Genomic DNA, 27,675 nt, shown 5'->3' with positions numbered 1-27,675 from the left:
AATAAAAACATGTAAAAACATAAGGAAAAAGGTTCAAATAGAAAATCGTAATTAACAATCATCAATACTAATAAATGGGACTTTCAAATAGTATCCTGTATCTTACTATTAGCAATAGCAAGAGTGACTAAACACACTTTTATTCTCATTAAAATTTAAATTTTTTGATTAGGAGAAATGAAAATGAATAGGAATGAATTCCTTCCATTTTATTTATCACCTCCAACTAAATATCCCCAACAAAATTTAAGCCACCATATCATGATAAACAATCGAATTATTATTATTATTTATATGACACAAACCAAAACAAAAATCATGTTAAAAATAATTGAACCGGTATAATAAACCCGAGCCAAAATCATGTTAAACAACAACAACAACAACAACAACAACAAATTGGTAACACAAATCATCATAGAAAATACGCAAATTTTGCTTACAGTAATAAAAATGTCGGATGACCATTCTTGCTTATGAACAACTAACAAGAATAGCCTATAACAAAATTCTCAAACTTTTATTACATTGAAAATCATAATCAACTAATTAAAGGATAATCCCATAAGAAATGAAAAGTAAAACCAAAAAAAAAAAAGAAGGCGAGATTAAGCACCAATGATTCATTCGAAATTTAACTCTTCTATAGTATTTCTTACCTTTCATAGGCGGATATGAATGAGACCACGCCATTGCCTCAGCTACCAAAAGGATGATGATGAGCAGAAAAAAAAAATGGTTGACAAATTCTTCTGGTCTAGCAGTTTACCGAATCTGAGCAGGACAACACAGCAACCCAGAAGCATCAGCTCCAACAGTCGCAAGATCACAAACAGCACAGAGCTGTCCCTCCTGGCTTGGTACAAACCGAGAAGTACAGTACGGGCAAGAAACATCTTTTTGTCCTCGGTAGATTGGTATGTATGTAGCGCCACAAATCACAAACGGGTTTCTGAAGTCATAGTTCAGCTCTGAAGCATCGGTCATGTTCCTCTCAGCAGCCTGCAACACTTGCCTGGCTGTCCTAGATTGATTCTCGTTAGGCGGGTTGGTCTCCAAAAGCCGCCTGGCAAAGTTAGCAGCAGTAGCAAGGTTCTTCGCTTTGAAGCAAATAGTCATTGCATTTTGCAAGGCGAGCCTTAAGTGAGGCAGTTGAAGGTTGCAGTGGGTAAAATAGGCAGCAAGCTCTTGCTGGCGGACTGGATCGTCTCTAAGTTCCTTCCTCTTCAGCTCCATTTGCAGACCTAGCACATATTCTTTAACGATTATGATCAACTCCTTGACTTCATCAACTTCTCTCCTTGATTCAACAACAATCAGAGGAATTGTATGGAGAATGCTAATGAAAAGACGAAGAGCCTCGGTAAACCTTCCACCAGTTGTAGACTTGTATCCTAGTTTGAGCTTCTCTTCCAATTGAGAGAAATTGTAGACGAGGGCTGGAGGGCCTCTCACATTCGGGCTAGCAGATTCATTCCACCCGCGTTCAACGGCCAAAGGTATCACTGGAGCAGATGAAAATGCACGAAGAAAGGAATGGCTGCCAGTTTGAAGATCAAGAAACATGGATTTTAATGGAGCAAAGTTTTTGATTCCAAGTTGCCTGTTAAGCAAACGCATTGCAGTGTCAAAGTTTCCAGCAGCAGCATGTTCAGCAGCAAGGGATGATTTCTGAACCCAGATTTGGCTCACGGACATGCCAGGAGTTGGAGCAACAAAAACTGATGAGCGTGCATTGGTGGCCTTTGGTGTGTCTGCTTCAGGGGGTAGCTCCAAATCTTCAAGGTCCCATCCTCCCTCTTCATCATTTTCTCCGACAGCTTCTCCATCTTCAGATATTGCAGTGACATCATTTGGTAAGCCATCAACATCAACCATGTCAAGCTCTTCACCCCAGTCAGCATCAGCAGCTTCATCATCTTCTTCAACTACACCAGCTCCCTTGCCGAAATTATCCAAATGCCCATCAAAGATGCCTTTCATTACCCTTAGAAGTGGCCAATCACCACCACACATGACAGGAGTAGGGGGAATCAGAAGGGTAGGTACTTTCCCTTCTGGCAAAGATGGAACATTATCTCCCAATTGCTCAGCTAAACGTTCAGCAATGTCATGGAGTCCATGAACTGAAGCTGTAATGTAAGCAAGTGGCAGGTGGCCAACATTCTCCAAGATTTTAATACGTTCACGAACATTACCCAAATACAAAGCATTATGGAACTGACCCATGACATCATTTTTAACCTCGGCAATTTTCAGCATCTTGGATAGCTTGTCTGTGTTACCAGTTACAAGATACAAGAATGATAACCTCTCAAAGTTCTTTGTCTTCTGATAGGCATATTCCACAATACCTGCATTGCCCTGACGCAGAGCCTCGACTCCCAATCTGTACCAAAGATCTTTCTTATCAAGTGCAGTAGCTGAAGCAACAGCTGTTTGAATATTCCCACTCTCCAAAGCCAAATTGAAACGAGTTTTCTCATCTTTCACAAAATGGAGAGCAACTTCAGGGAACCCCTTCTGCTGAAGATAAGCAATCATCGCCTGTCCGCAGAGTTGTGAGTTCTTTATCATGGTCATAACATGCTCATATTTTTTCTTCAATAAGGACAGCTTGAAAATATACTCAGTTGCATCAATAACTATGGCTCTGTTTTTCCCATCTCTATCCAAGCAAAATATGGTATTTGCAGAAACCTTTGTTATGTATATTGGAACATCAAGGGTTCTGATGATTCCACTATCTCCATTGGGCAGGCAATACTTAATATGATTAAGAGTTGTGTAAATAAATACCCCGTTGTCATCCCAAGCACCACTCTTTACACGGATCGTTTCATGCAAAGTACATTGATGCACAAGCTTCTTGCTAGCAATTATAATAGCATGCTTGCTAAGCAATGCAACATTTTCGGCATCATTAGACCAAACAACATACTTGACAAAGGGAGTTTGAAGATCACCAAGAACAAGCCTCTGCTGGAGATCAAATATAACTACTCTATCCTCTGCTCTACACAGCAAGTTACCAGTTCCAGCATAGAATATAGCATCAGCAGCTATTGGAAGGACACTCTTCTTTACAACCTCATTTTTCAGATTCTTAACCAGAACTTGGTTGCTGCTTTTGTCAAGAACAGCGAATCTATTACGAGCCACAAAAACAGCCGATCCTCCAACACCTCTCTTTGCATCTTGTACATTATCACCCCTACTAATGTTGTCTTTTGGTATGGAATACAATTCGTAAGAGCCCCCCTCTGCATCCATGCATATAAGAACAGCGTTTTCAGTAGAACTGTAACTGAGAGTTCTAGGGCTTTGATTTAAACTAGTGGAACCAGGGCGTCTAATCGGAGCAACTTGTGTATCCTTTTGAGTTGAAAACTCGTAATACCGCAAGAATCGATCTTTAACATAGAAAAGGCTATCACCACTAACTGCAAAAGCCGGTCGCTCCCTCTCTAACTTAAAGACAATCATGCCACTGTCATGACCTGCTGCCAACAGATTCATCTCAGGATGAGCAGCAAGAATCCAGAAGCGATCATGCTCTCTGCGAAATGTCTGAACCCCAGTTCGCCTTGTTACATCCCAAACACGGATGCTTTTATCTTCTGAATTGGAGACAATTATGTCTTGTTTGGCATGGAACATTACACATGAAACATTATTCATGTGCCCTCTCAATGTGTCTACTTCCCATGCTTTTGTGTCTGAAAAACAGCAAAAGGAACCCACAAAACATCTTAATTCAGTCAGTAATCATAGAAGAATTTCAAAGGTAGACGTTAGCTACCTCACCAAGTATAAAAAGCATCATATAAAACTAATTAGTATAACTACTAGTAATCATTAATTCACCACCACATGATCAGATAGAGAACACAATTTAGAGAAATGACCAGCTAAAAGGAAAGAATGAAAAAAATGAAAATAAATTTTATTTTTACTTGGTCAAATAGACCATCATATGAATACCATTCATCCGCCACAGTTTGACTTGACGATCATCTGCTCCAGAAACAATCAGAGGAAGGGTAGGGTGGAATGCAGCCCAATTGACACCTCGATCATGACCCTCCAAAACATACTTAACAACAACATCAACACCTCCAAAAAGATCTGTATTCATCTGACTCAATCGCAGCATGTCATCTGGAGGAGATCCAGATTTCTTTCTAAGGGCACCAATATCCCAAACACGAACAGTCTGATCAAGGGATGCTGACACAACAAGGTCTTCTTTAGGATGGAAGGAAGCACACATGACATAGTGATTGTGACCAGTTAATACCGAAATGCAAGTGCGTGATTGCCAGTTCCAAATGCGAATAGTCTGATCATCACTGGCACTTACTATCCATGGATTTTCATGATGGAACTGCACAGTACGAATATAATCAAGGTGTCCAAGAAGTGTAAAAAGACACCTATGCAGCTTGTAGTTCCAAACTTTTATTTTGTAGTCATCCCCTGAAAAAGAAGCAATAACTTGTTAATATATAAAAATATAATTTATAAACAGCACTATCTACACGATCAGCCTATCCAATGGGAAGAATAAAATAAAATCAGATAAGTTTTCACAATGACCAGAGCATGGATTCCACGAGGACAAAGACTAGAGAAGAAACAGTTATCAGATCAACTAATTTCAGGAACCACTAGTATTGATGTGGGATTTATCAGTATTTTTTCTTCTTTATTGTAAGCTTCCTTGCCTAATTCTACAGTACCTTGGCGGAGCAATAAACTATAACAGTAGGTGTTCCTGTGAGGAATTCAAAGCTTGGACCAACCACTAGATTTGATGAGTTTTATCAGAATAATGGTTTCCTTCTTTTTCCCTAAGCCTAACACGTTTACCATTTTAGCAAATTGTTATTATAAATAACATTTATAACAAGGGATTTAGGGAAACTACAACATCTATCATTCCTATCTCTCCACCCCAGCGCTATCCAACCTTAATCTTAATCAAGATCAATGAATCGTTAAAATGATTCTAAAGATACACACTACTTTACTTCACCACTTAGAAAAGCAATGACTTCTACCTACCCAGCAGAGATCCAAAACATGGATCTAGCATTATTCAACAATCACACTACGTACTATTAACCTTTAGAATTACCAACGAAAAGAGAAGATATGATTAGGCAGTAAACTTCGCAATTGAACATTACAAAATACGAATGAAGAAGATCATAATGTAATTCCCACCTCCAGATACAAAGAGCGGCTGAGATTTGTGAAAATGAACACCACGGACTGGCCCATCATGCTCATCAAATCGATCAATCAAAGTTCCCATACGGTAGTCCCATAGCTGGATCACACCACTGTGAAGACTCGCAAGGATCCATGGCCTCTTACTATGGAAGCTGAGACCCTTCACTCGATTACTCTTGGTTTCAAACTTCGTCAACATCTTCACTCTACACACTAGAACAAAACAAAACCAACCAAATCAAACCAAATCGTATCAAAACTTATTTCAATTTTTCAATAAATCAAATCTGGAAATAATTTTCTCAATCTATTTTGGCCACAAAGAAACCAGAACGAGAAATGAACACTCATACAAAAACACGTATATAAATCATTTCCTACAGTTGCTCCATAACAGCACAGGTACACAATTCAACACGAAACGAAAATGTAACAATGAAAAACGTAAACAGATCTAAATCAAAGAAACTCCATTAACGAAAAATTCACCTCAGATCTTGAATCAGAACCGTCCACTACAGCATCTACAATTAACGCCACTCCCAGGTCTTGATATGTGTATATATTTTGTGTGTATATATATATACGCGTATAGAGAGAGATCGGAAGAAAGAGAGAGAGAGAGAGAGAGAGAGAGAGAGAGAGAGGGTTTTTAGTTCCTCTTTAGATCTGGCTCGTTAAGAGTGTCTGTGTTAAATTTTAGAGAGAGAGAGAGAGAGATAGAGAAACAGAAGGGAAAAGATAGAGAAAGAAAAAAAGAGAGGGATGTAGATGTAATTTAATCATTTTTCGAGGGTACAATATATAAAATATAAATTTTACTTTATAAAATTTTATAAAAATTTTATTTACACTCCTAAAATTTTTTAAATACATTCTATTTTAATAATTTTATTTTATATTTTTAATTGAACTAAATTTTTTTAATTTTTTTTTCTTTCAACTCATATTTTTTAAAAATATACCTACCAATTATATAAAATTTTAAAAAAATAAATATACCTAGTTTAAAAAAAAAAAGAATATAAAAATAAAATTAAAATAAGCATTAAAATTAGAGTAATTTGCGGCATAAATACTTAAATTTAACTTCCAATTGCAAATAAATACCTAAATTTAATTTTTAGCGGTAATAATACCTAAATTATAATTTTGAAACTTCTGTAAGTACGTGGTTAAGTAAATTACCACGTGGTAATTCCTGATTGGTCTAAGTCATTAAATTTTTATTATTTAAAAAAGTTAATTCAAATATACTAATAAAAAAATGACACGTGGATTTAATGACTAAATATTTAACGGTTATGTACTTACAAAGTTCCAAAAATATAACTTAAGTATTATTACTGCTAAAAATTAAACTTAGGTATTTATTTGCAACTAGAAGTTGAACTTAAGTATTTATGCCGCAAATTACTCTTAAAATTAACATAAAATAAGTGAAAATAAAATTTTACAAAAATATTAACTGTAATTTGTAAAAATTATTTAAATTTATTTTTTTAATAATAAAGTTTAATTATTATTTTATGGGGTGCAAATAAAATTTCGCATTTTATTTTTGATCTCCAAATTTGGATTATTGTGACTTTCACCCCAAAAGTATCACTTGATCAAATATTATAGAGCACTCATACTAGCTCCTTCAAAATGAGATTTTATTTCAAATAGAGAAGAGAATGATTAAAAGATGGCATATATTAGTGAGTTATTTTACATTTTTTAAAAGCAATAAATAGTATTTTTTTTTCACATGTAGAAAATCACTATTTATTGTTTATTTATAATGTGTGTATGTGTATAAATTAGTATTACATATCTAAAATGATAAATATTATTTTGAATCATGAATTTTACAAAAGTTCTTGATTGGTTATATTAAAAAAAAATAAAAAATTGAGTTTAGGATACTATTTGTACTATTTTATAAAATACAGATTTATTCTGTCATTTAACCAACTAAATTAATAATTTTTTAATCAAGAAATAATAAATCTATTAATTAACAAATATAGTTACAGGTAAGAGATTACACCCAACAAAAACTCTTAAGCTCTAATCCTTTCAATTTCATCTTTTTCTTTCATTTTTTTCTTTCTATTTCTTGTTTCTTGACTAATATATCTTTCATTTTTTTTTCTTTTTCTTGACTAATATCTCTTCTTTCATTTTTTTTTTATTTGTTGTTTCTCGACTAATATTTCAGATTTCATATCATCTTTCATTTTTTTTCATTTCTTCTTTCTTAACTAATAGCATAAGCCTCAATATTTCTTCTCACATTATAAAGAAATATATTAAATCTAAACATTATATATACTAGAATATAAAGATCATATACTGATTCAATGACCATGTGAGACTTAAAACTAAGTATACAGTACATCCATAATAGTATTTTGTCTAATAATAATAGTATTTCCTTGGCTTCTCTCTAAATATTTCTCATGAGGTTGCTGAGAAAAATTTAAATGAGAAAAAAAAGAATGTATTGTTGCAAAGTAGTGTGATTCCATTAAGTTGAAAAAACCAATTCAACATCACATTGCAAGTGGATAATGTTTCAACACTTCAATAACATTCAACTATTAAAACTCATTTACAATTTTATTCCAAGTTAGTGAACTGAAATTAGAAACTACCTCAAGTCTTAAACTAGAGTCTCTCACTTTTGTACATTCTACCTGTAAAAACATATATATACAGAGTTATGTAAGGCCAAATCAATGAATTTAATCAATGGGGAAATCAAGAGTTTTTAGAAGGAAGCGTACCTTTTGTACAGAGCCTTTACATTTTCCGCCAGGGCCTGACTGTTTTCCAAGAATTCATCGTCGCAGTCCTTGACATCGACAGGCTGTACTTTGAAATCCTGATACCCACAATATTCATTCCATTCGAACCACATCTTCGAGATCAATTCCTTTTTGAAACAAGCTTCGTGGTCTTCCTCTTCGGGTGAGTCAGCAGCAACCAATCTGTACGTGAACACTTTCTTTTTCTGCCCTGGACGAAATGCACGCCCAATTGCTTGACGGGTGACTGATGGATTTAAGTGAACATCTAGAATTATAATTCTTGATGCTCCAACCAGAGAAATTCCCTCTCCACAAGCTTTGATTGAACCAAAGAAAACCTTGGCTGATGAGGAGTTGTTGAAGCGTTCCATAGACCACTCTCGTTGCTCGCTATTTGTATCACCTGAGATGACAAAGATTTCCCTTCCAGTACACCAACCCTTCGCTTTTGTAGCTAATCTCTCTAAAAACTTCAAAGGCACTAGGTACTGACTGAAAACCAATAGCTTCTCCTGATTAGCGTCGCACAAACTTAGCATATTTAGGAAAAATTTCGCCTTTACTCCATCTTCTAAGTCCAAGTTTTCTAGCAACTCATCCATCTTGGCATCACTTGCAGTCCAATTATCAGAAAATGATTGTAACTTGGGATGCAGATAAACAGCACTTCCAACCGAGCTAGCTTTGAACTTTCTTGATAACTTCTTTATTTTTCCAACTTCGCGTTTCTGTTTAGTGCTGAGGTTAAGTACTACTGTGAAATCTAATAATCCAGGTAGCTCATCCAGAAAGTCACCTTTATAGTAGTGAAGGATTTTGCTAGTCATTTCACGCAGATCTTGTATAACCGACACTTTCCTTCTGAAATCTGTATCTTTCTGCAGAGTACCCTCCACTATATCATAGAAAGCCCCATCACCACCAGTTTTTTTGATGTTCTTCCTAAAACTCGATATATCAACTTTACTCATGATGCGCTTGACGATTGGACGAGATGTTTCCATTCTCAAAAACTTCGGTCGAACAAGATTCAAGACATTGAACACCTCTTTGACGTGGTTCTGATAAAGTGTTCCTGAAAGCACAACTTTTCTGGGTGTCTGTATCTTGGCAAGAGATTGCAGCACATCTGTATTCTCGTTTCTTGGGGTATGTCCTTCATCGAGAATAAGAATTGATGGAACCCTAAGCAATATCTCACGACACGAAATTGATGCCTCACTGTTTTCTAGATCACAAATAATTGACGAAAACTGTTTGTAACCCAAGAAAAGGATGCTTTTCTTTTCTACCCACTGTTTCAAAACCTCCAATTGCTGGGTTCGGTTATCTGCTTTCACAGAATAACAGTCAAATAATGGAAAATCCTCTACCTGCCAAATCTGGAACTCTTTCTTCCATGTGCTCAGGATTCCTTTGGGAAGAATAACTAGGGGTCTGCCACTCGGATACTTGGCAAGAAAACTTTGAATAAAACTGATGATCATGAATGTCTTTCCTGATCCAGGTGCATGGGCCAAGATGCAACCCCCAGGATTAGCACCCACCAAATTGCTCTTGAGAAAATCGAAACCCTCCTCTTGGTGAGGTTTCATTTGCTTCATATGCCTGGGGTGGGCATGCAGTTCCTCGATTATCAAATCATCATCAGACAAGTTAAGCCCATCTATTCCAGCTGATTCTCTGTCTTTTGATCTTCGAGAGTCAGTCACGTAAGTTCGAGAACTTTTCACCTGCAATAAGATGTTTTTTAAGCGTAATGAAATAATAGGACATGTAGAATATTAATAAAAACAGCTCTAATAAGGAATCTAAGGCATAAATTTACTGCAGCCTTAATTACACAACTACTGGAAACAAAATCACAAAAATAATGTGCAAATTATTTAAATAACTGAAGAGAAAAGCGCAGAAATGATACGACACTAACAAAAAGTTCAAACTGTATATGAAAACACTAGAAATAGTGTGAACTGGGAAAAACACAGACCACCAGAAGCAATTAGATCAAACCAGTTTACTTCAAAGTTCAAACATAGTGAAGCATAAATTTCTCAAGCAGAAATATCTGGGAAAATCTGCTCTTTTTTTTTGGAGGAAAATGCTTTAGAATAGCATGAAGAGTTAAATAATTTATTGGAAACAAGTAACTAAAATATTGAGTTCTCCTTCAGATCATCATTGGTAGCTATACATACTTCACAACTGAGCCCTAGGGCTGAATAGATCAGTAATTACGGGCACGTTGCCAGCTTAGGGCCAGCGGCTTCTTAAGTTAAACTCCCATTGGAAAGTTGAACAAAATAAATCTTTAGTGTGATCCGTTTTCTGTGCCAAATGTAACTAAACTCACAGATATATAAAATAAATTGCACATGTTATTTTTTGCAACTTAAGGTAGTAGTTAGGTCAAGAGGCTCACCCACAGAAAGGCACTAAGCTGAAGTTTGCCCCAATTTACAAAAAATCTTGATTTTTTTCTTTTATTTTGGGAAAGGAATAGACTTGAATTAGCTTAAAAGGATTTTGAATATATAAAACATAGTTTTAATATTCTGTAGTTTACGTATAAGATAGTTCGGCATCTAGTTTACACATTAGTTGCGCAAGAGATTAGAGAAGCTAGTGTGATACACAGAAAAATGTGTCATAGTTTAATAAACATCAAGTCTTTAGATGCAAAATCTTCAGGTTAATTTTTCATGCGAGAGGTTGCAAACAGAAAGAACAGTCCAGTTTTGAGACCCTACCTGAAAAAGATGCATTTATTTGTAACAAAGAACATAAAAGCTCATAATTAAAGGTTACCTTCAGGTACTGGAATTCAAATATTTTTTCGATTGCTTTGTCAATAACTCCACAAACCCGGCAAACGTACCCAAGATCATCCTTTAATATAAAAGAATGATCACAGCCTTCCTCATCTTCTTTCACTTGTTCACCTGATGAAGGATCTGTAGCAACATCCTACAAGCAGCATCATAGCAGAAAAATACATTAACTATTTTTTTTTTTTTTTAAAAAAAAAAAAGTATTATATATGTGAAAGTTTACAATGCAATGATACATTTTAGAATAAACACCAAATTTAGGAAAGAGAGAAGATTATCCAAGGTTTTCAGTCAGTTTTAACCCTTTAACTGCTTTTCCAAAATTAAGATTTTGGAAGCATGCGCAGACACTTTAAATCATCTTAATTTGAAAGCGCCCGTTTTGTGTACATCCCCAAAAAAATTAGAAGACATGGACCATATAAAAACAAAGAAAAGAAGTCATGAAACACACTGCAAGACAGAAACAAAAAAAAAAAAAGTCCTTTTCCTATTGCAATTCATTTCTGCAATGATACCTTGGAAACTTCTAACGCCATTGACATTTCATTCCAAATATTTCCAAGCCCATCATCCTCAGGAATACTGTCATCATCACCATCATCATCTACACCAAGATAAACACCACTATCCTTCTTAATTTCAGCATCAGTTCTCCCATTACAGTTAACATCTTCTACATCTTTTCTATCTGTAAGATTCCTGACCTGCATAAATAAAGTCAATAAATCTAACATTAATTTTGACACAATGGGATAAAGTTTCAAATCACCTCTATTTCCGCAACACATGCCAGGCAATTTACCTCTATTTCCCTTGTAACAATTTCCTTTGTCACAATTTCTCCAGTTGTGTTATTCAAGGCAACATTTAGAAAATGATAAGAAGGTGCCTGTTCTTGTTTGTCTTCCTCGTCAGAATCAATATTTATGATAGCCAATGATGTTGTTGGTTTACCATTTGTTTCACAGTCATCCTCCAAATCAATGACATTGCCACACGTTATTGCCAACGGAGTCAATTGTTGATTTGCCAACTTAGTAGCCCCGTCATCATCAACATTGTTCTTCTTCGCATCAAAGAACTGATTAATAAGTGTTGGATACTTTTCAAAATATGGGTACAAAGTTTGCATCTTTGGAGCAAAAAGGGCTTCTATATCTTTTGTGACACTTCCAAACTTACCACAATCTAACCGATCAATCATCCTTTGAATAGCAAAGGGATCAGAAAAATCAACTACTTTCGGAGAAGTAGGTGGTTTTGGTTTCTTCAACACAGTGTCATCACCCATACTGGAATTGAAAGTTGTTCCATTTTCATATTTTCCATCAATAGAAAATCTAGGTCGTTTATGACTGACAGGGTACAATTCTGACATCAAAATCAAAGGTCACAAAAGAAAATTACAAAATGTACAACCATTTAACACTAATGCCAGAAAATAAATCACAAGTAAATATGACTCTAGCTAGAGAAAAATGCTTTCCAGAAACTCTACATTCTAATTGCAAACCCAAGAATCTAAAGGGTCAACAGATTATAAGTGGGAAAAATATACTAATTGGGTATGCCTAATTATCTCAAACTTGTTTTGGGCACTATCAATTTTTACAAGAAAAAATGGCAATCATGAGTAAACAACACATCACAGTACAGATAGCACCAAACCCATAAATAACTTTAAGAGAGAACAAAAAGTAACATAACCTATCACAAACTCTCTCAAAAACAAATTGATGCAAATCACATTAATGTGCACTAATACTAATTTCTATGATAATTCAATTAAAAATTAATGCAGCTCAACAATAACTTCTCCCCTTTTCCCAAAAAAAAAAAAAAACTCTTCTCCCCAAAATAAAAGATTGTCTAGAGTGATTATCAGAAGCTACTTCCGCAATTTTCAAGAACTGAACTTGCAAACAAGTTTCCAACAGAGGCATGTGCATGGCCCAATTGTTATAAATACATCATATTCCCAAACAAAATAAAATTAAAAATTGAGATAAAGAGCGAATTATTAAGAAAAAATTGAGAATGAGATAGATTTGTGTGTACCGAAATTTGAGCTCATTTTTGCTGCAGAGAATGGTGGTGATCATGAGCTGACTGGTGCGGCGGCAGAGAAGTAATTTAGGGTTTGCTTATTCCCTTTTTGGAGTGAAATTGAGGAAGAAAAACAACAGAGAAGGATTCAGAAATGGAAAAATGGACAACTGAAGAGAGATGAAGATTTTTAATTAAGACACTCACTCACTCTCATTCTCATTCTCAATGTCATTATTTTTATTATTAATATAATAATATTATTATTATTATTATTATTATTATTATTTAAAATACTATTTTATTTTACACCCCTTCTATGAACATTGTAGAGTTTTGACCATTATTTTTTCCTTTTTAAAAAAGAAAAAGAAAAAGAAAATCTCCTTAATTATTATGCATATTTTTCATTAATTATAATTAGGTAAATTTTATTTTAGATCTTATGTTTTATAGAAGTTATGAACATTTTTTTTTATTAAATGACAATTAGATATTGTATTTTTCAAAATGATATAAAATAATGTTATAAATAAATTTTTGTTAAAATAAAAGTTAATATAACTCGATTTACAGTTTTTATAACAAAATTAGTTATATTTTTTTTTGTATTTGTTGGTGTTAGAAATTATTTTTTAAATTAGTTACATTAAAAAAAATATATTGAAATTAAGCTCAGAATACTATTTTTATTTTATACTATTTTGGAAAATATTAGATCTAATTTATCATTTTACAAAAAAACAGTCAAATCAGTAACTTTTGTAAAAACAAGAACCAAAATAGTATTAACTCATTATATTATTTATACCAGATTTCTTAATTACTGTATATAGGTTTTGTCAAATTAGTTTTGTACTTAATTTTTTTAATAAATTGGTCCTCAATTTTTCTTTTATAAAATCATATTAAACATACTATTCATCAAATAATGATTATTTTATTATTTTTTCTTTTATGTTAATTTTAAATATTTTCTTTTGATAAATTTTTATTATATTTTACTTTAACAAATATTTACATTTTTTTTATGTGTATTTTTAGACTACCAAACAAAAAAATTGAAAAAAAAAAATATATAAAAAAATTTATTTTTACAGTGTATTATAGTTATAATGAGATTATTTTGTTTGTGTGTTTATTTTATAGTTTATTTATAATTAATCTCGTTATTTTTTAACTTTTTACTAAATAAAATTTATTTTTATAATTTTAAAATTTTACAACAATATTTTTATAATTAAAAATAAAACATAAAAAAAAAAAGTATTTTTAAAAATTTCCCATTTTAAATTTCTTTAAGCATTTTCTCAGTAGAAATATTTTCTCCCCATTTTCTCATTTACCAAACAACTCCTTTTATTTTCTTCTTCCCAACCCCAACTTTCTCTCTAAATTTTGATTTCCCTCCACTTTCTTTCCTAACAAACAAAAGGTTAAACCATAGACGCAGACGATGCTCATTGTGGAGAAGCAACCAAAGAGAGTGTACTCTAGGGAGGCTATGGAGGCTTTGAGGTTTGCCGACATGGATGAACACAGGAAGAAGATGTGGAACCATGTACTAACGGAGCTCAATTCTGACGGCATTCATATCTTACGAAGCTCTCAGAATCATAATGAAATTCAAATCACTTCTGATAATCAGCATCAAAGCATTGGAGAAGATGATGAGTCTCCTACAATTCTCGGTTAGTACTGAAAATATATCTATATATATATATATTTATATTTATACTGATTTCAAGCCTATGAATGAAAATTATGAAATGAAATTTTTGCTTGTATCTGTGATAGTGGATGAACTTGTTAATACTCGTGGGGGAGAAGGAACTAAGAAGATTTACTCAAGGGAGGTTATGGAGGCATTGAGGTTTGTTAACGCGAAGGAAAAGAGGAAACTATGGAAGAGTGTTTTGAATGGGCTTGATCCTGTTGTGCAGAAGGAATATATTAACCTAGCTAGCTCTAAGAATCATAAGAAAACTGGAAAGAAGGAAGAATCTCCTCCAATTCTCAGTAAGTAGTAGTGAATTTTGTTTTCTTTTTTGTTTGTTTATTAATGTTTTTTTTACTAAATTAAATTCTTGGGTCGAATGGATTATGGATATGTATAAATGTTTGATTGAAATTCTTGCTTCTGTATTCTGTTTATTATGGCATTTGGGTTTTAGATGTTATGAAAGATATAGCCTATAGGGAATACTTTGATCTTTACATGTACCTGTTTGATGTTGAATTTATTTGTTATTTATTTATTTTGTGGGCTATTTCCAAACCTAGACAATATACCCGAGGCTCATTCGAAGGACAAGGGCAATGGATTATTGAGTTTGGAGAGAAGTGGAAGTGATGCTGCTTGCAGCTCTGTAGTTGGGGATGGAGATAACCATCCAATTGTTGAAGGAGATTACAGTGAAGATGATGATAGTGATGAGGATTATGCTAGCATTCAGAGACCTGCATTTGCGGTCCAAGGAGAGCCCAACTTTGATTCTGGTCCTCCAGAAGATGGACTTGAGTATCTTAGGCGTGTAAGGTATAATTTACTCCTCTCCTGTCTTTTTTCACTGATTGTTGATATTATAGTGCCCTGACATCAACACTTTTATTAATTTAGTAGGAGAAGAATTCCGATTTAGAATCCATACAAATAAAAGAGAAATGTTGGATTAGAGTTAATTAGAGTAGGCATTCCCTTGCTGCACTGATAGAAGTGATTGGATTTTGGAATATTCTTGATCTATAGTTTGAAGTTCACATTAAATGATAAGCCAAGTATCAGGTTTGAACATATATTTTTGGAAACCCAAATAGTTTGTTACAAGTATCTGCTTACATATAGAAGTTCTTATTATTTTTCATTAAAAAAAAAACGTATTACAGAAACTTTGACCATTTTTCTTCAGAGGTTTTTGCATGAAAAATAAAATTAATACCAGTTTTTTGTATAAAAAGGTTGAGTTTTGTGATGTATATAACATTTAGGATGATCTTCACAACTAATTAAAACTTTATTAGAGTTAGTCCCACATTGCTAATGTGTGGAAATAAATTGTGATATATAAGATGAAAGGGCTACTCCTCCCATTGCCAATTGGTTTTGGGATGGAACCTCATTCATCTTATCCTCAAATTCTAACATGGTATCAGAGCCACTTGTGATCCGTTGTGAGCCTAAATTGCCACCGGTCCAAAAAGCCGTTTGTGATCCGTTGTGAGCCAAAGTGCCGCCGGTCCAAACAGATACTTCCGCTGTCTCCCCTTTAACCTCCATTTGGGACCTTTCGGCCAATGTGTGCCAATTTCCAGTGTTGGGGTCTTTGACCTGTTTCAAAATCCACAAATTTCCCGACGTGTACACCCACAAATTTCCCGATATTTGGCCTTGTGGGATTCTTTCAAATGTCACGTTCGGCCCTGTGGTTTCTTAAAGGTCGTTCGTTATACCCACATTTTCCAGGCCCAAACGTGAGGAGGGTGTATTAGAGTTAGTCCCACATTGCTAATGTGTGGAAATAAATTGTGATATATAAGATGAAAGGGCTACTCCTCCCATTGCCAATTGGTTTTGGGATGGAACCTCATTCATCTTATCCTCAAATTCTAACAAACTTAAAAGGATTTTGTTTGCTCTCATCGTTGGGTTTGCAACTCTTGCTGAAAGTCTAATGATAACATCATTGCACTAGATTAAAAGTAATACTAACCCTGCATGCTTATCTTCATATAAAGATAGAGATTATGAAATAATAAGTGTTGTAGCTGACTTCTTTGACCTAGGAAAGGCTAAGATCAATGACATCTCTTACTCATGTTTGTATCAACATTGATCAGAAGAAGGAGGAAATTGCCTCAACACTTATACATCAAATATAATGTTAGCGGCTACTGACTGCGGGTGGGTAGAAGACTATAAATTCTTTTTTAGATGCATATCATAATTTCAGGTTGCATCTATAGTCGAGAAATTTGCCAAACTAACATGATCCATTGTTTATTATTTTATATTTGATACCCAGAAATCCCCTGAACTAGTTTTGTGACTCAAGTTTGAATTCAAGGTTCTCTATCCAAATGTACAATATTGTGGCGAGCCATAAGCCATAAAAACTAATATATAGGTGCTTATAGGAGACGTGTTTGAGCTACCCCAAGACCCATTTTGGGTTAGGAAACTCCTTAAATTTTGGACATGTTGAGAAAAATAATTCTGTGGTTTTTTATGCATCCAAATCTTTGTACATGAAACATGCCTTTTTGTTATGTCACTAACTAAATATAGTTTTGTGCTGTTCTGTTTAGATACATAAATGATAAACTTAACTCCAGACCACTTACACTTGCCTGTCGAACCACTATGTTTAGATACATAAACGATAACTTGAGTCCAAACCAGTAACACACACTTAACTGTCGAACCACAATGTCTAGCCTCAAAATACCTAAGTGTTGTTATTCTTGAGCTAAGAAAAATGTACTATGTGTGCTCGTAAGACTCAGCTAGTGCACTGTCGAGATTCAAGCTAATGATTTTATCATTGTTTTTAGTGGATCAGTCTATTTTTGTGATTGTGTTTGTTCAACAGTTACACTTGTTCAATACTATATTTTGATTCTGCCCTTCAAAAAGGAACATTGCGTTTATACCCTTCCCTATCTCCTGTTGTTTATGAGTCTGACTTTTTTCCTACTCTACTAAGTTTATGGCTCTTTCCCAATAATCAATCCATTGTTCCCAGTTCTCATAAAGACTGGCCTGGGGACTTTTCATCTTTTACCACCTGGTTTCTTGCTCTCTCCCTCTCTTGAAATTCTTGCCAATAGTTTTTCTTTTTGCAAGTTAGATGACCTTTATATCTCTTGGTTTTCTCACTTTGTTTCAGTTAAAACTTAAATTAACACAATGTTAGTAAATCATATAAAATTACCGATTTAGTAACATGTTAAAGCTCACATACCACAAACAGTGTTCTTAGGGTCCCTTAAAGGGTATGTGGCTATGCGTCCAAGACGTGAGAAGTTTCATAACCTTTATAGGCTAAATCTTAATGTATTTCTGCTATATTGACCTACCAATTATGAGTTTGGAGGATTATTTCCTACCACATGTACTTGATACAGTTCAGTTCAGTACTCTTCAGCCACCTTTTCATATTTTGACTCTCAATATTTCTCTAAACGCAGTTCCATTTCTGTCACCTGTGCTCTATATTATTTATGATGAATCAATACATAGTTTAAACAGTGCTCTCAGAAACAGATTCTGAGTATGTCACTCTTACCCGGTAGTCACACTGCAGATTCTGTTGCTGTTAAGTTAATTATATGCTTTTTATTTCTTAATATTTTACATGCTTTAGGTTTTGTGGCCAATGCCCATACACAATGTGATGAAAACTAATATTACGTACATGATATAAGTTCTCTCATTTTCTCAGATGGGAAGCAGCCCGGATTCCAAAAATCAGAGTAGCCAAGCTTGATAGAAGTAAATTAAACAAAGAGCAGAGTGAGTATATGCCCAAGATTCCAGAGATTGCAAAGTGTCCAGAACAATTGTTGCCTATGAAGCAGTGGGAAGATTCATTTCTTGATGATTTTTCACAGCTTAGGCTGGTATGATCCTTGTACCTTCCTTACTATTATTGTTAAAGCAAAACAGTTTAGTTGGTTTGCACATTGTCTTGATGTTGGAAGCCTAAATAGAAACTTGACTTTAAGACTCTTAACTCTCGATTCAGGATTTGTCTCATCTCGAGGATTCCAGAGATATTGTATCAGAAATTTGTCCACAACAGCAATCCGGGGGCATTATTTTGGCGAGCTTTGAAAAGTGCAGAACCAAAGTCCAGCCTGACCAGTCTCATGATTGTCTCAGCTCTGAAAATACAGATGAATTGTTATCCAACTTATCCACTACTGTTGTTGATGGTGATGACGACGATAATAATGTATCATCAGAATCTGAAAAATCAACACCAAAATCAGTTGTAAATGAAAATTGCAACAACTACCCATTGTTGTCTGTAATATTAAAGATGGATTCTGTAGCTCGAGTGGCGATGTTGAAGAGAAGGATAAGCTCTTTCGGTGGCACTAACACATTCTTGAGGGAAGACTGCTTGTGGCTATTTGCACTGTGTGCAGTAATCGACACTCCACTAGATGCAGACTCTAGTGCTTCACTGCGAAGCCTATTGCGTAAGAGCGCTAATCTGTTGGCCGGAAAGTCTGAGGTTGACGATGAGGTTGTAATGCTTAACATTCTTGCAACAATTTCGGGTCGATACTTCGGGCAGTTAGAGAGCTGAACCATGTAGGTGTATCTCTTGTTTTGTTCAAATATTAGACACTATTATGTGCTATTATTTGTAATGACACAATTTGAAATTGGTAGTGTGTATTAGGAGGGAGTATGTCTACCATTACACTATAAAGTCAAAATACAATTTTGTCCTTAGATATAAAAAATCAAAATTGAGATTAGCTAGCCAAGTAGACTAATGAAGATTTTGAGAAAGGGTTATTAGAAATTCCATAATATACTGTTTTTTTTTTTTGTAAATTTTTTACATTTTTTTTATGGTGTTTTATAAAACAATACGAAAATAATAAGAAAATTATATAAAGTAATAGAAATATAACATTCAAACAACGATAAAAAATAACTTACAAATAACAGAAAATTAATAAGAGTACAACATAAAAATGTATTAGAATATTGTATTTTTTGTAAATAAAATCATAAAAAGATTTAAAATTTTGTGCAACGTAATTTTGTAATTTTTTTTTATTATTTTTGTATTTTTTTTTTTTAATTATCCCATTTAGAAATTCTTACTGTTTGTAACAAGTTTTGTCTTTAATCTAAAATTTGGGTGACACTAATTTTTTATTTTTCAAAATGGTGCCAATACTTCCTAAATTCTACTTCTGCTGACATGGATGGATTGAGGTAAAAAATATGTTAAATTTGACATAAAAATTTAGTAAATATTATGAAAAAGTAATTATTATTAATGAATCAATAAATTAGATGTATATTTTAAAAAATGATAGTAATATTGTAATTAAAAAAGTAAATTTAAAGTAATTGTTAAATGACCAATAGTGTAAATAAAAAATATGTTATAATTGGTACAATGCTATATTTGTATTAGTTTAAATAATTTTAAAATTATAATAAAATTAAAAGATAATTTTAAAGGATGAACAAACTATATAAAGCTGTGAATACCTTTTTTGATAATGGAATCCGCAAACAATCAATGTGAGACAGTTAATAAGATTTATATTAGGTCATTATATTAAGATGAGTGTTTGAGAGGTAATAAGTTAAATATATATTGGATATATTAAGGAAAATTAAAGGGGTATGCAATATGCAATAAATTGAGTAGTCAAACAATTTTCTAGTGTTTTGCTACTCTTCTATTGCTCTACAAGACTACAATTACTGCAACTGTTTTTTGTCTACTAGTTGAGTGAGTTAGTAGTTGGGTCTTGAAATAAGGAGAAGCTGAAGTTTGAGAAGATTTGCAGTGAGAAAAATAGGAGTTGGGGAAAAAAAAATTTGGACCATTTCTCGATTTGTGCGTGTCATCCTTGCGCAGGGGCCATGCTAATCTTCTCTGTATCGTTCCAATTTTATCGGATGTCCCCGAAGGGACAAGCTTAGTAAAGAAAGTAGGCATATATAAATATATGTAAAGAGCCTTACCTGAGCAATGTGGGACTCTTGGCATTATTGGAAATTGCATGCAAATGTTATATTTATTGTGGGCTGAATACTTAAGAGAAGTCCAGCCCATTGTGCGTTTTGGTCCACACATTTTTGTTCCTAAATATTCACTTTTGAATAGAAAAAAATAGTTTTAGTGAAATTTCAAAACAACTTATCATAATAAAATATTTAGATTATTAACATAAATAAAATATTTTAAACTTAAGTTTGTTTAATTAATGGACTTTCATTTTTTAAAAAAATTATGTAATTTATATTTTTTATTTATAATTTCATTTGTTTTAAATAAATAATATTATTATAAGACACCAAGGTATTTAGCACAATAGCATATCTAAAATTTTAAGTGAAGAGTACGTAAGTAAATTTAAAAAGAAAAAAAATATTTTTAATGAGATTTGAACCCTAAAAAAAATAGTGTATTGCTATATTTTAGCACACTTAAAAAAAATTATACTCTAATGGTGTTCTAAAAAATGTACTAAATTTGGCACATTCTAAAAGTTGTGCCAAATTTGGTTCAAGATATAACATTGTACCAAATTTAGCCCACAATAAATGTTACTTTTTTTATTTACTATAATGCCACTAGTCATTGTGATTCATTGACTTTCACTAAACTTTATTTACTATATTACCATTATTTAAATAATAAAAGAATAAAAAATAATAAATTTTGGGGAAATTACCCCATATATTGTTTTTTTTTATTTTTTTTTTTCAAATTTACAGTTTGGATTTCTAAAATGGTTGCAGTGGTAGTTGCAATAAGGATTTCTATGTAGAATTCTGTAAAAATACAAAAAAATAATTTTGAAGTGTAAAAATAAAAAAGCCCCTAAATTTTGTATATTCTTAATAAAATATGAAATGACCATCAATATAATCAATTATTTTTTCCTTATTTTACATCTTGTGCATTGGAGTGCAATTGTAAACAGTGGGTTAAAAATAGCACAAACTCATTTTTTGTGTCAAATTTAGCACACATTTTAGATATTCCATTAGAGATAGTCTAACCTCTAGTCTATATAGCTTAATCATTATACTATTATGCTTATAAACATCTCATTTATTATAAATATATCTCGTAACTAACTAAAATGTATGTATAAATAATTTTTTCTCAAGTTTGTTTAGAGGAGTGAATGCTTCACCTCACTTCTATGTGGGTGTACTCTTAATTTAGTATCTCTATGATATCATGTTTTTATAATTCATTAATAATTCCTTATAATATTTATTAAATTAAAGGCTAATTAGGATTTTTTTTTCCTCGAACTTTGACATGCACCAAATCATGGCCCCTGAATTTTTAAGGTCGTTAAAAATGCCCCTGAACTTTTAAGATCGTTAAAAATGCCCCTTGAACTTTTAAGATTATTAAAAATACCCCCTGAACTATTGAGATTGTTGAATTTAAGGATTTTTGTCCAATTTTAGTAAAACAATTCTAACATGGATGAAAGTTCAGAGAGCATGATATAGTACATGTCAAAGTTCGAGAGACATGATTTGGTAGATATCAAAGTCTAGGGAGTATGGTTTAGTACATAAACAATTACTGAAATAGTAAAATTAAATGAAATTAGACAAAAATCCTTAAATTTAACAATCTCATAGACATAATTTGAGATTGACATAATTTTATACATGTCAAAGTTCTGGACAAAAAAATATTAATTAGCCTAAATTAAAATAAATATACCAATATTAAATTGCAATAGTTATATGGGAATTTGCCACTAAGAGAGGAGCATTTCCTTGCATCCGTTTTCTCAACTGCTCAAATGGTGGAATGAATGATAATCCTTTCTCAAATGGTACTGAGTTAGTAAGGTACTAAGCAGTGTTTGTGTGTGTGTGTGTGAGAGAGAGAGAGAGAGAAAGAGGAGACATTGAGATCTGAGCAGAATGAGAGGGAGTGAGTGAGTGAATGGGGGGGTTTTGCTTGCAAAAGAAGGGTTGAATTGTTTGAGGAAGCTTTCAGTTCTCCATTCTAACGGTTGAACATGAATCTTTTGCTTTTACAATAAATACTGAAGAAGACCATCCTTTTCTCTCTTATTCTTTCTTTTCTTTTCATCACTTTGGAAAATCCCCTCACTGCGTATTCCTCAAGTTTTTCCGTTAAAGATCTCTCTTTCTCTCTCCTATTTATAATGGCTTCTCATTCTTTCTTTTCTCTACTCTCTTCTTCTTCTTCTTAAGCTTGGCTTCAACATCACAATTCACACCATTTCCATTCAGGTATTCTTCTCTCTCACTCTCTAATTATTACAGTTTTTCTTTTATGGGATTTTATTACAAATTGCTTAAAAATTTAATTGTGTAAGAACAAGGTAAACATACTTAAATTGCTGCTACTTTCACTTTGTTTTTCAATTGATCCATGGAAAATCTACTTAAAAAATTAAATTATTCAAGAAAATAGACAATTGTCCTATTCAAAATTATTCATCTACATTTTTTACATGTTTTTTTTGGGTGTTGTCTACAGATATATCATTAATTAATTAGGATGAAATTGGTGAGATTTGATGAAAAGTACTCATGATATAAGTCAAAGTTTATTACTTTTAAAAAGTTATGGTATCTCAGTCCCACTTCTAATTATTCTCCTTAATTTTTTTATTTTCTTGTTTTGGGATAAGATGAGTTTTCACTAATTAATTATTTTAGCAAATTAAATAATTATTATCTTAATTGTTTTGGTCAAAGAAAATAATTTAAATGGGAGAAATATATGTTTATCAATTTATCATTCTCCATAAGTAATTGAAGTTCTAAACAGTGCTTCAAAATATTGACTTGGATATGAAAATGAACAAGTAATTGATTCTATTTAATGCCATAAAAGTGAAATGTATATGTTAATATAGCTGTAAAAAGGGATTCTCTCAGCATTTTGTTTTATATGCTTTAAAGCTTTCATTTTTTTTTTCTTTCTCTTTAGTGGAAAAGAATTATATGCTTTTACTTTTAGTTATTATATTTCATTTATTTTTCTAAGACTTTAAATTGAGATAATATTGATTATTATGTCCAAAAAAATGGTTTATAGTGTTCTAAACAGATCATCTCTACTTTTCTTATAGTACATTCTATGGTATATGACTATGCACTACATAACATGTAAACGAATTTCTTAGAAGAGTTTTGATGAAAGAATTCATGTGATAATATGATGATTGTGAGTGTCTTCTTCATTGTGTTCAACTACAATTGATAATTATTACTATTAGGTGGTGTTTGGTTGGAGGTAATAAAATGGAATTGAAAGAAAACAATTTTTATTCTATTCTTTTATTTGGTTGCATTTTAAAGTATTAGAATGACTATTTTATCATTTTGATAGAATCACTATTTAGTAGGAATAACCATTCCAATACAAGATGATAAATTTTTTTATAATTTATTTTATTATTTTTTCTTTTATGCATTTTCAATTAGATTATATTCCATTTCTATTCTCATTCTCATTCCCATTTTTACTTAATATTGATACCAATGTGAAAAAAATGTATTTCTAACAATGCCTAGCAGTGTGTTTTAATTATTATTATTATTAGTGAAAATGAGTGAGTTGGTTTAAGGTTGTATCTATCTTGTTTAAAATTTAGTTGAGCTAGGAGTTTCTTTTCATATATTTAACTAAATTATTGTACACAACTTTTTTACTGGACTTTGAAATGAAGTGTTTCAGTTAACTATTTCATTTTATTTTTATTTTTTTAAATTTTCTCATGTTAATTTGGTTGATTACAATTGTGTTTTAGGGGAAGAAGAGTGTTGTGATTACAATACTACATGAATTATGAAGCCACAGATATACTGTGTGGTGGCTTTATTGTTCCTTATAAGTATCTTCACTGAACCAACCATGGCTGATTTAGATTCAGATAAAAAGGCCCTCCTTGACTTCATTTCAGCTGTTCCTCATGGCCATAAAGTTAACTGGGATCCATCTACACCTGTGTGCACAACTTGGGTTGGTATCAATTGCACATTGAATGGCTCTAATGTTATTTCCATTCGGCTTCCTGGTGTTGGATTGTATGGCCCAATTCCTGCCAACACACTTGAGAAGCTGGATACACTTATGATACTTAGTCTTCGATCCAACCGACTCAATGGGACTCTTCCATCTCATCTTCTATCCCTTCCTTCACTTCGCTTTGTATATCTTCAAAACAATGATTTTTCGGGTAGTATTCCTGCTTCTCTATCTCAACATCTCACTGTTTTTGATCTATCCTTCAACTCCCTTAGTGGCAAGATTCCAAATAGTGTTCGAAATCTATCACATCTCACTGGGCTGAATCTCCAAAACAACTCCCTTACTGGATCTATCCCTGACTTTAACCTTCCTAAGCTAAAGCATTTGAATCTGAGCTACAACCACTTAAGTGGTTCAATTCCTACTGCCCTTAGGGTGTTTCCCGCTGCTTCATTTGAAGGGAACATGATGTTATGTGGGTCTTCTCCTCTAAAACAATGCATTTCGCCTTCTCTTTCTCCTTCTCCATCTCATTTACCATCCGAGCCAACAGCCCCTCCTAAAAACCGAAATGTCTCAAAAAGGAAACTTAGCGAAGGGGCTATTATTGCTATTGCAGTTGGGGGTGGATTTGCATTGCTTTTCGTTTTAGTTTTGTTGACGTTGCTTTGTTGTTTGAAGAAAAAAGGCAGAGAAGACAGTAGTGGTGTAGCAAAATCAAAGACGGGAAGGAGTGAGCCACCGAAGGAGGATTTTGGGAGTGGAGTCCAAGAGGCTGAGAAGAACAAGTTGGTTTTTTATGAAGGTTCGTCTTATAATTTTGATCTGGAGGATCTACTTAGAGCTTCAGCTGAAGTGTTGGGGAAAGGGAGTTATGGGACAACATATAAGGCCATCTTGGAGGAGGGCACAACTGTAGTGGTTAAGAGGTTAAAAGAAGTTGTGGTGGGGAAAAAGGAGTTCGAACAACAAATGGAGAATGTGGGGAGGGTTAGTCAGCACCCGAATGTTGTGCCTCTTCGTGCTTATTACTATTCGAAAGATGAGAAACTTCTTGTTTATGACTACATATCGTCGGGTAGTTTTTCAGCATTGCTACATGGTATGTTCTTTCTAAGTAACTCAATATTTTTCTTATCATAAATAAGCTTCATTATCTGTCATTTCCTCAAATTTGGCAATAAGAAACTAGATTTTCTTGTAAGAATAAATAAATCGAGCGAAGTAAGAAACATGTTAATACCAATGCCTTCTGTTGATCTTGATCACACACTCATACACTTGTTCACTCTTAACAACACTAAAAAAAAAACCAGTGATAGAATTGAATGGAAGCTTTTTGTTCTAATCTGAATTGTATTATTCTGTGTATTTGGTTATTACAAGGCTATGTAAATGAATTGATAGAAAGTCTATTTATAGGCCATAGACTCTTAACTAACATAACTGAACACAGGGCATTAGTGGTCATCACTTGAAATGACCAATAAGGACATTACACTGTACTAATTGAATTAACTATGCTAACTGTATTAACTGTCACCTATAAAGACTAACTACTAAATGTTGAGTTAATTTCTTTCCTCAAATTTGGAAAATTTGCAGAAGAAGCATGCCAATATTTAATAAACAATTGATTAGGTTCACATGGATTTTTGATTTTTTGTTTTTCTTTATTTGCTCAATATGATATGCTAAGACTTTTATCATTCAAAATTATATGAATAGTGTATTATGGTTTTTCTTTACAATTAATGATATGAATTTCTCCGATTTTGCAGGAATCAAGGATGGTGGACAAAGTCCTCCGCCAGATTGGGAAACCAGGCTTAAAATTGCCATTGGCTGTGCAAAGGGCATTGCCCATATCCATTCTGCTGGTGGAGGAAAATTCATCCATGGAAACATCAAGTCAACCAATGTACTCTTAAGTCAAGACAACAATGGTTGCATCTCAGATTTTGGCCTTGCTCCTCTTATGAACTTCCCCACTGTCCCTTCTCGAAGCATAGGCTATCGAGCCCCTGAGGTGGTTGAATCTCGGAAATTTACCCAGAAATGTGATATCTATAGTTTTGGGGTTCTTCTCCTTGAGATATTGACAGGAAAGGCACCAGTTCAATCGCCAGGACGTGATGACATTGTTGATCTCCCAAGATGGGTTCAGTCTGTGGTTAGAGAGGAATGGACAGCTGAGGTTTTCGATGTAGAGCTCATGAAGTATCAAAATATAGAAGAGGAGTTGGTACAGATGCTTCAGGTAGCAATGGCATGTGTGGCGACAGTGCCAGACATGCGACCAACAATGGAGGAAGTTGTTAGGATGATTGAAGAAATCCGACCTTCTGATTCTGAGAGTGCACCAGAAGAGAATAAATCGAAAGACCCCTCAGTTAGTACTCATACCCCATAGTTGAGTTATATGTTGATGACTGATTCTCTGACTAGTCTTAGATTAGTATAGCTTAATTTGATTGTCATTCTTTCTCCTAAGTTAGTTGCAGAACATTTGTGATTTATTAGCCTTGTCTGCACTGTTGTTATATCATTTTCTGTAAATGTCATATTTCTCAGGCTTTTCATTTCTCTGTATTGTTCAAACTTGTAGTAAAAGAAAAATGTCTTCTGTACCACATTATCGAGATCAAATAATGTCATCGAAAAACTCGATGAATGTCTCAAGAGCTAACTGCAAGAGGGATTTGTTATGATCATTGTGAAATCAGCAATTGTCTGAACCAAACCTGTTGATATTTCGTCCATGAAAAATGCTTGCTGCTGCAACTAATATTATTTCTCCTGCATTTAGTTTAAAGGCTGTCTCACTAAGTTAGTCATGTTAGTTTGGTTAGTTTACATAATGTCATAATGAAAACTTCATTTCTACTGGAAAATCATTATAATAAAGGATCAAGAATTGTTTAGTTTGTAGATTTCTAAGAATTGCAATAATTAATATGCATAAATATAAATGTACAACATTAATAAAGCAAATTAATATCAGTTATTTCA

General features: G+C 33.2%; 4 protein-coding genes and 1 non-coding gene across 6 annotated transcripts; 2 read left to right on the top strand and 3 right to left on the bottom strand.

Annotated features, from left to right (window-relative positions):
* Positions 1 to 399: 399 nt before the first annotated feature.
* On the bottom strand, positions 400 to 6,006 carry LOC115724490 (coatomer subunit alpha-1). Of its 2 annotated transcripts, none has more exons than XM_030653781.2 (4): positions 5,728 to 6,006; positions 5,230 to 5,451; positions 3,985 to 4,479; positions 400 to 3,719 (listed from the first exon to the last, which is right to left on the bottom strand). In XM_030653781.2, the coding sequence occupies exons 2-4, from the start codon at positions 5,435 to 5,437 to the stop codon at positions 766 to 768; spliced, it is 3,657 nt and encodes a 1,218-aa protein (XP_030509641.2). In that variant the 5' UTR covers positions 5,438 to 5,451; positions 5,728 to 6,006; the 3' UTR covers positions 400 to 765. The 2 variants fall into 2 exon arrangements, with proteins under 2 accessions (XP_030509641.2, XP_030509642.2); XM_030653782.2 differs by having other exon boundaries at positions 5,230 to 5,444; positions 5,728 to 5,965.
* A 1,723-nt stretch (positions 6,007 to 7,729) lies between these two features.
* Positions 7,730 to 13,146, bottom strand: LOC115724492 (protein CHROMATIN REMODELING 35). The gene is made up of 6 exons (XM_030653783.2): positions 12,929 to 13,146; positions 11,673 to 12,241; positions 11,386 to 11,574; positions 10,845 to 11,003; positions 8,013 to 9,769; positions 7,730 to 7,922 (listed from the first exon to the last, which is right to left on the bottom strand). Exons 1-6 carry the CDS (start codon positions 12,942 to 12,944, stop codon positions 7,919 to 7,921), a joined length of 2,694 nt encoding a protein of 897 aa, XP_030509643.2. The 5' UTR covers positions 12,945 to 13,146; the 3' UTR covers positions 7,730 to 7,918.
* A 1,097-nt stretch (positions 13,147 to 14,243) lies between these two features.
* LOC115724493 (uncharacterized) lies at positions 14,244 to 19,484 on the top strand. The gene is made up of 5 exons (XM_030653784.2): positions 14,244 to 14,607; positions 14,714 to 14,935; positions 15,200 to 15,455; positions 18,358 to 18,535; positions 18,661 to 19,484. The coding sequence occupies exons 1-5, from the start codon at positions 14,373 to 14,375 to the stop codon at positions 19,228 to 19,230; spliced, it is 1,461 nt and encodes a 486-aa protein (XP_030509644.2). The 5' UTR covers positions 14,244 to 14,372; the 3' UTR covers positions 19,231 to 19,484.
* A 1,002-nt stretch (positions 19,485 to 20,486) lies between these two features.
* On the bottom strand, positions 20,487 to 20,589 carry LOC115696125 (U6 spliceosomal RNA). Its single transcript, XR_004007720.1, has one exon. It is a non-coding gene; the product is annotated as a U6 spliceosomal RNA (small nuclear RNA).
* Positions 20,590 to 22,388: 1,799 nt separating this feature from the next.
* On the top strand, positions 22,389 to 27,447 carry LOC115694841 (probable inactive receptor kinase At3g08680). Its single transcript, XM_030621941.2, has 3 exons — positions 22,389 to 22,913; positions 24,443 to 25,765; positions 26,445 to 27,447. The coding sequence occupies exons 2-3, from the start codon at positions 24,481 to 24,483 to the stop codon at positions 27,074 to 27,076; spliced, it is 1,917 nt and encodes a 638-aa protein (XP_030477801.2). The 5' UTR covers positions 22,389 to 22,913; positions 24,443 to 24,480; the 3' UTR covers positions 27,077 to 27,447.
* Positions 27,448 to 27,675: the final 228 nt, after the last annotated feature.

The sequence above is a fragment of the Cannabis sativa genome, chromosome 6, assembly GCF_029168945.1.
Source record: "Cannabis sativa cultivar Pink pepper isolate KNU-18-1 chromosome 6, ASM2916894v1, whole genome shotgun sequence".
Taxonomy (NCBI): Eukaryota; Viridiplantae; Streptophyta; class Magnoliopsida; order Rosales; family Cannabaceae; genus Cannabis; species Cannabis sativa.
This window is presented reverse-complemented; position numbering and strand designations above follow the sequence as displayed.

Bases quoted from the DNA above. Each gene is read 5' to 3' on its own strand.
- LOC115694841 (XM_030621941.2), top strand. From the start codon at position 24,481: ATGAAGCCACAGATATACTGTGTGGTGGCTTTATTGTTCCTTATAAGT. The intron at 25,766-26,444 runs GTATGTTCTTTC...CCGATTTTGCAG, and splicing joins TTTTTCAGCATTGCTACATG to GAATCAAGGATGGTGGACAA.
- LOC115724490 (XM_030653781.2), bottom strand. From the start codon at position 5,437: ATGTTGACGAAGTTTGAAACCAAGAGTAATCGAGTGAAGGGTCTCAGC. The intron at 4,480-5,229 runs GTGGGAATTACA...CTTCTTTTTCAG, and splicing joins GCCGCTCTTTGTATCTGGAG to GGGATGACTACAAAATAAAA. The intron at 3,720-3,984 runs GTATTCATATGA...GCTGTTTTTCAG, and splicing joins CAAACTGTGGCGGATGAATG to ACACAAAAGCATGGGAAGTA.
- LOC115724493 (XM_030653784.2), top strand. From the start codon at position 14,373: ATGCTCATTGTGGAGAAGCAACCAAAGAGAGTGTACTCTAGGGAGGCT. The intron at 14,936-15,199 runs GTAAGTAGTAGT...TTCCAAACCTAG, and splicing joins AGAATCTCCTCCAATTCTCA to ACAATATACCCGAGGCTCAT. The intron at 15,456-18,357 runs GTATAATTTACT...TCATTTTCTCAG, and splicing joins GAGTATCTTAGGCGTGTAAG to ATGGGAAGCAGCCCGGATTC.
- LOC115724492 (XM_030653783.2), bottom strand. The intron at 11,575-11,672 runs GTAAATTGCCTG...TTATTTATGCAG, and splicing joins TTGTTACAAGGGAAATAGAG to GTCAGGAATCTTACAGATAG. The intron at 9,770-10,844 runs GTAACCTTTAAT...ATCTTATTGCAG, and splicing joins TTGAATTCCAGTACCTGAAG to GTGAAAAGTTCTCGAACTTA.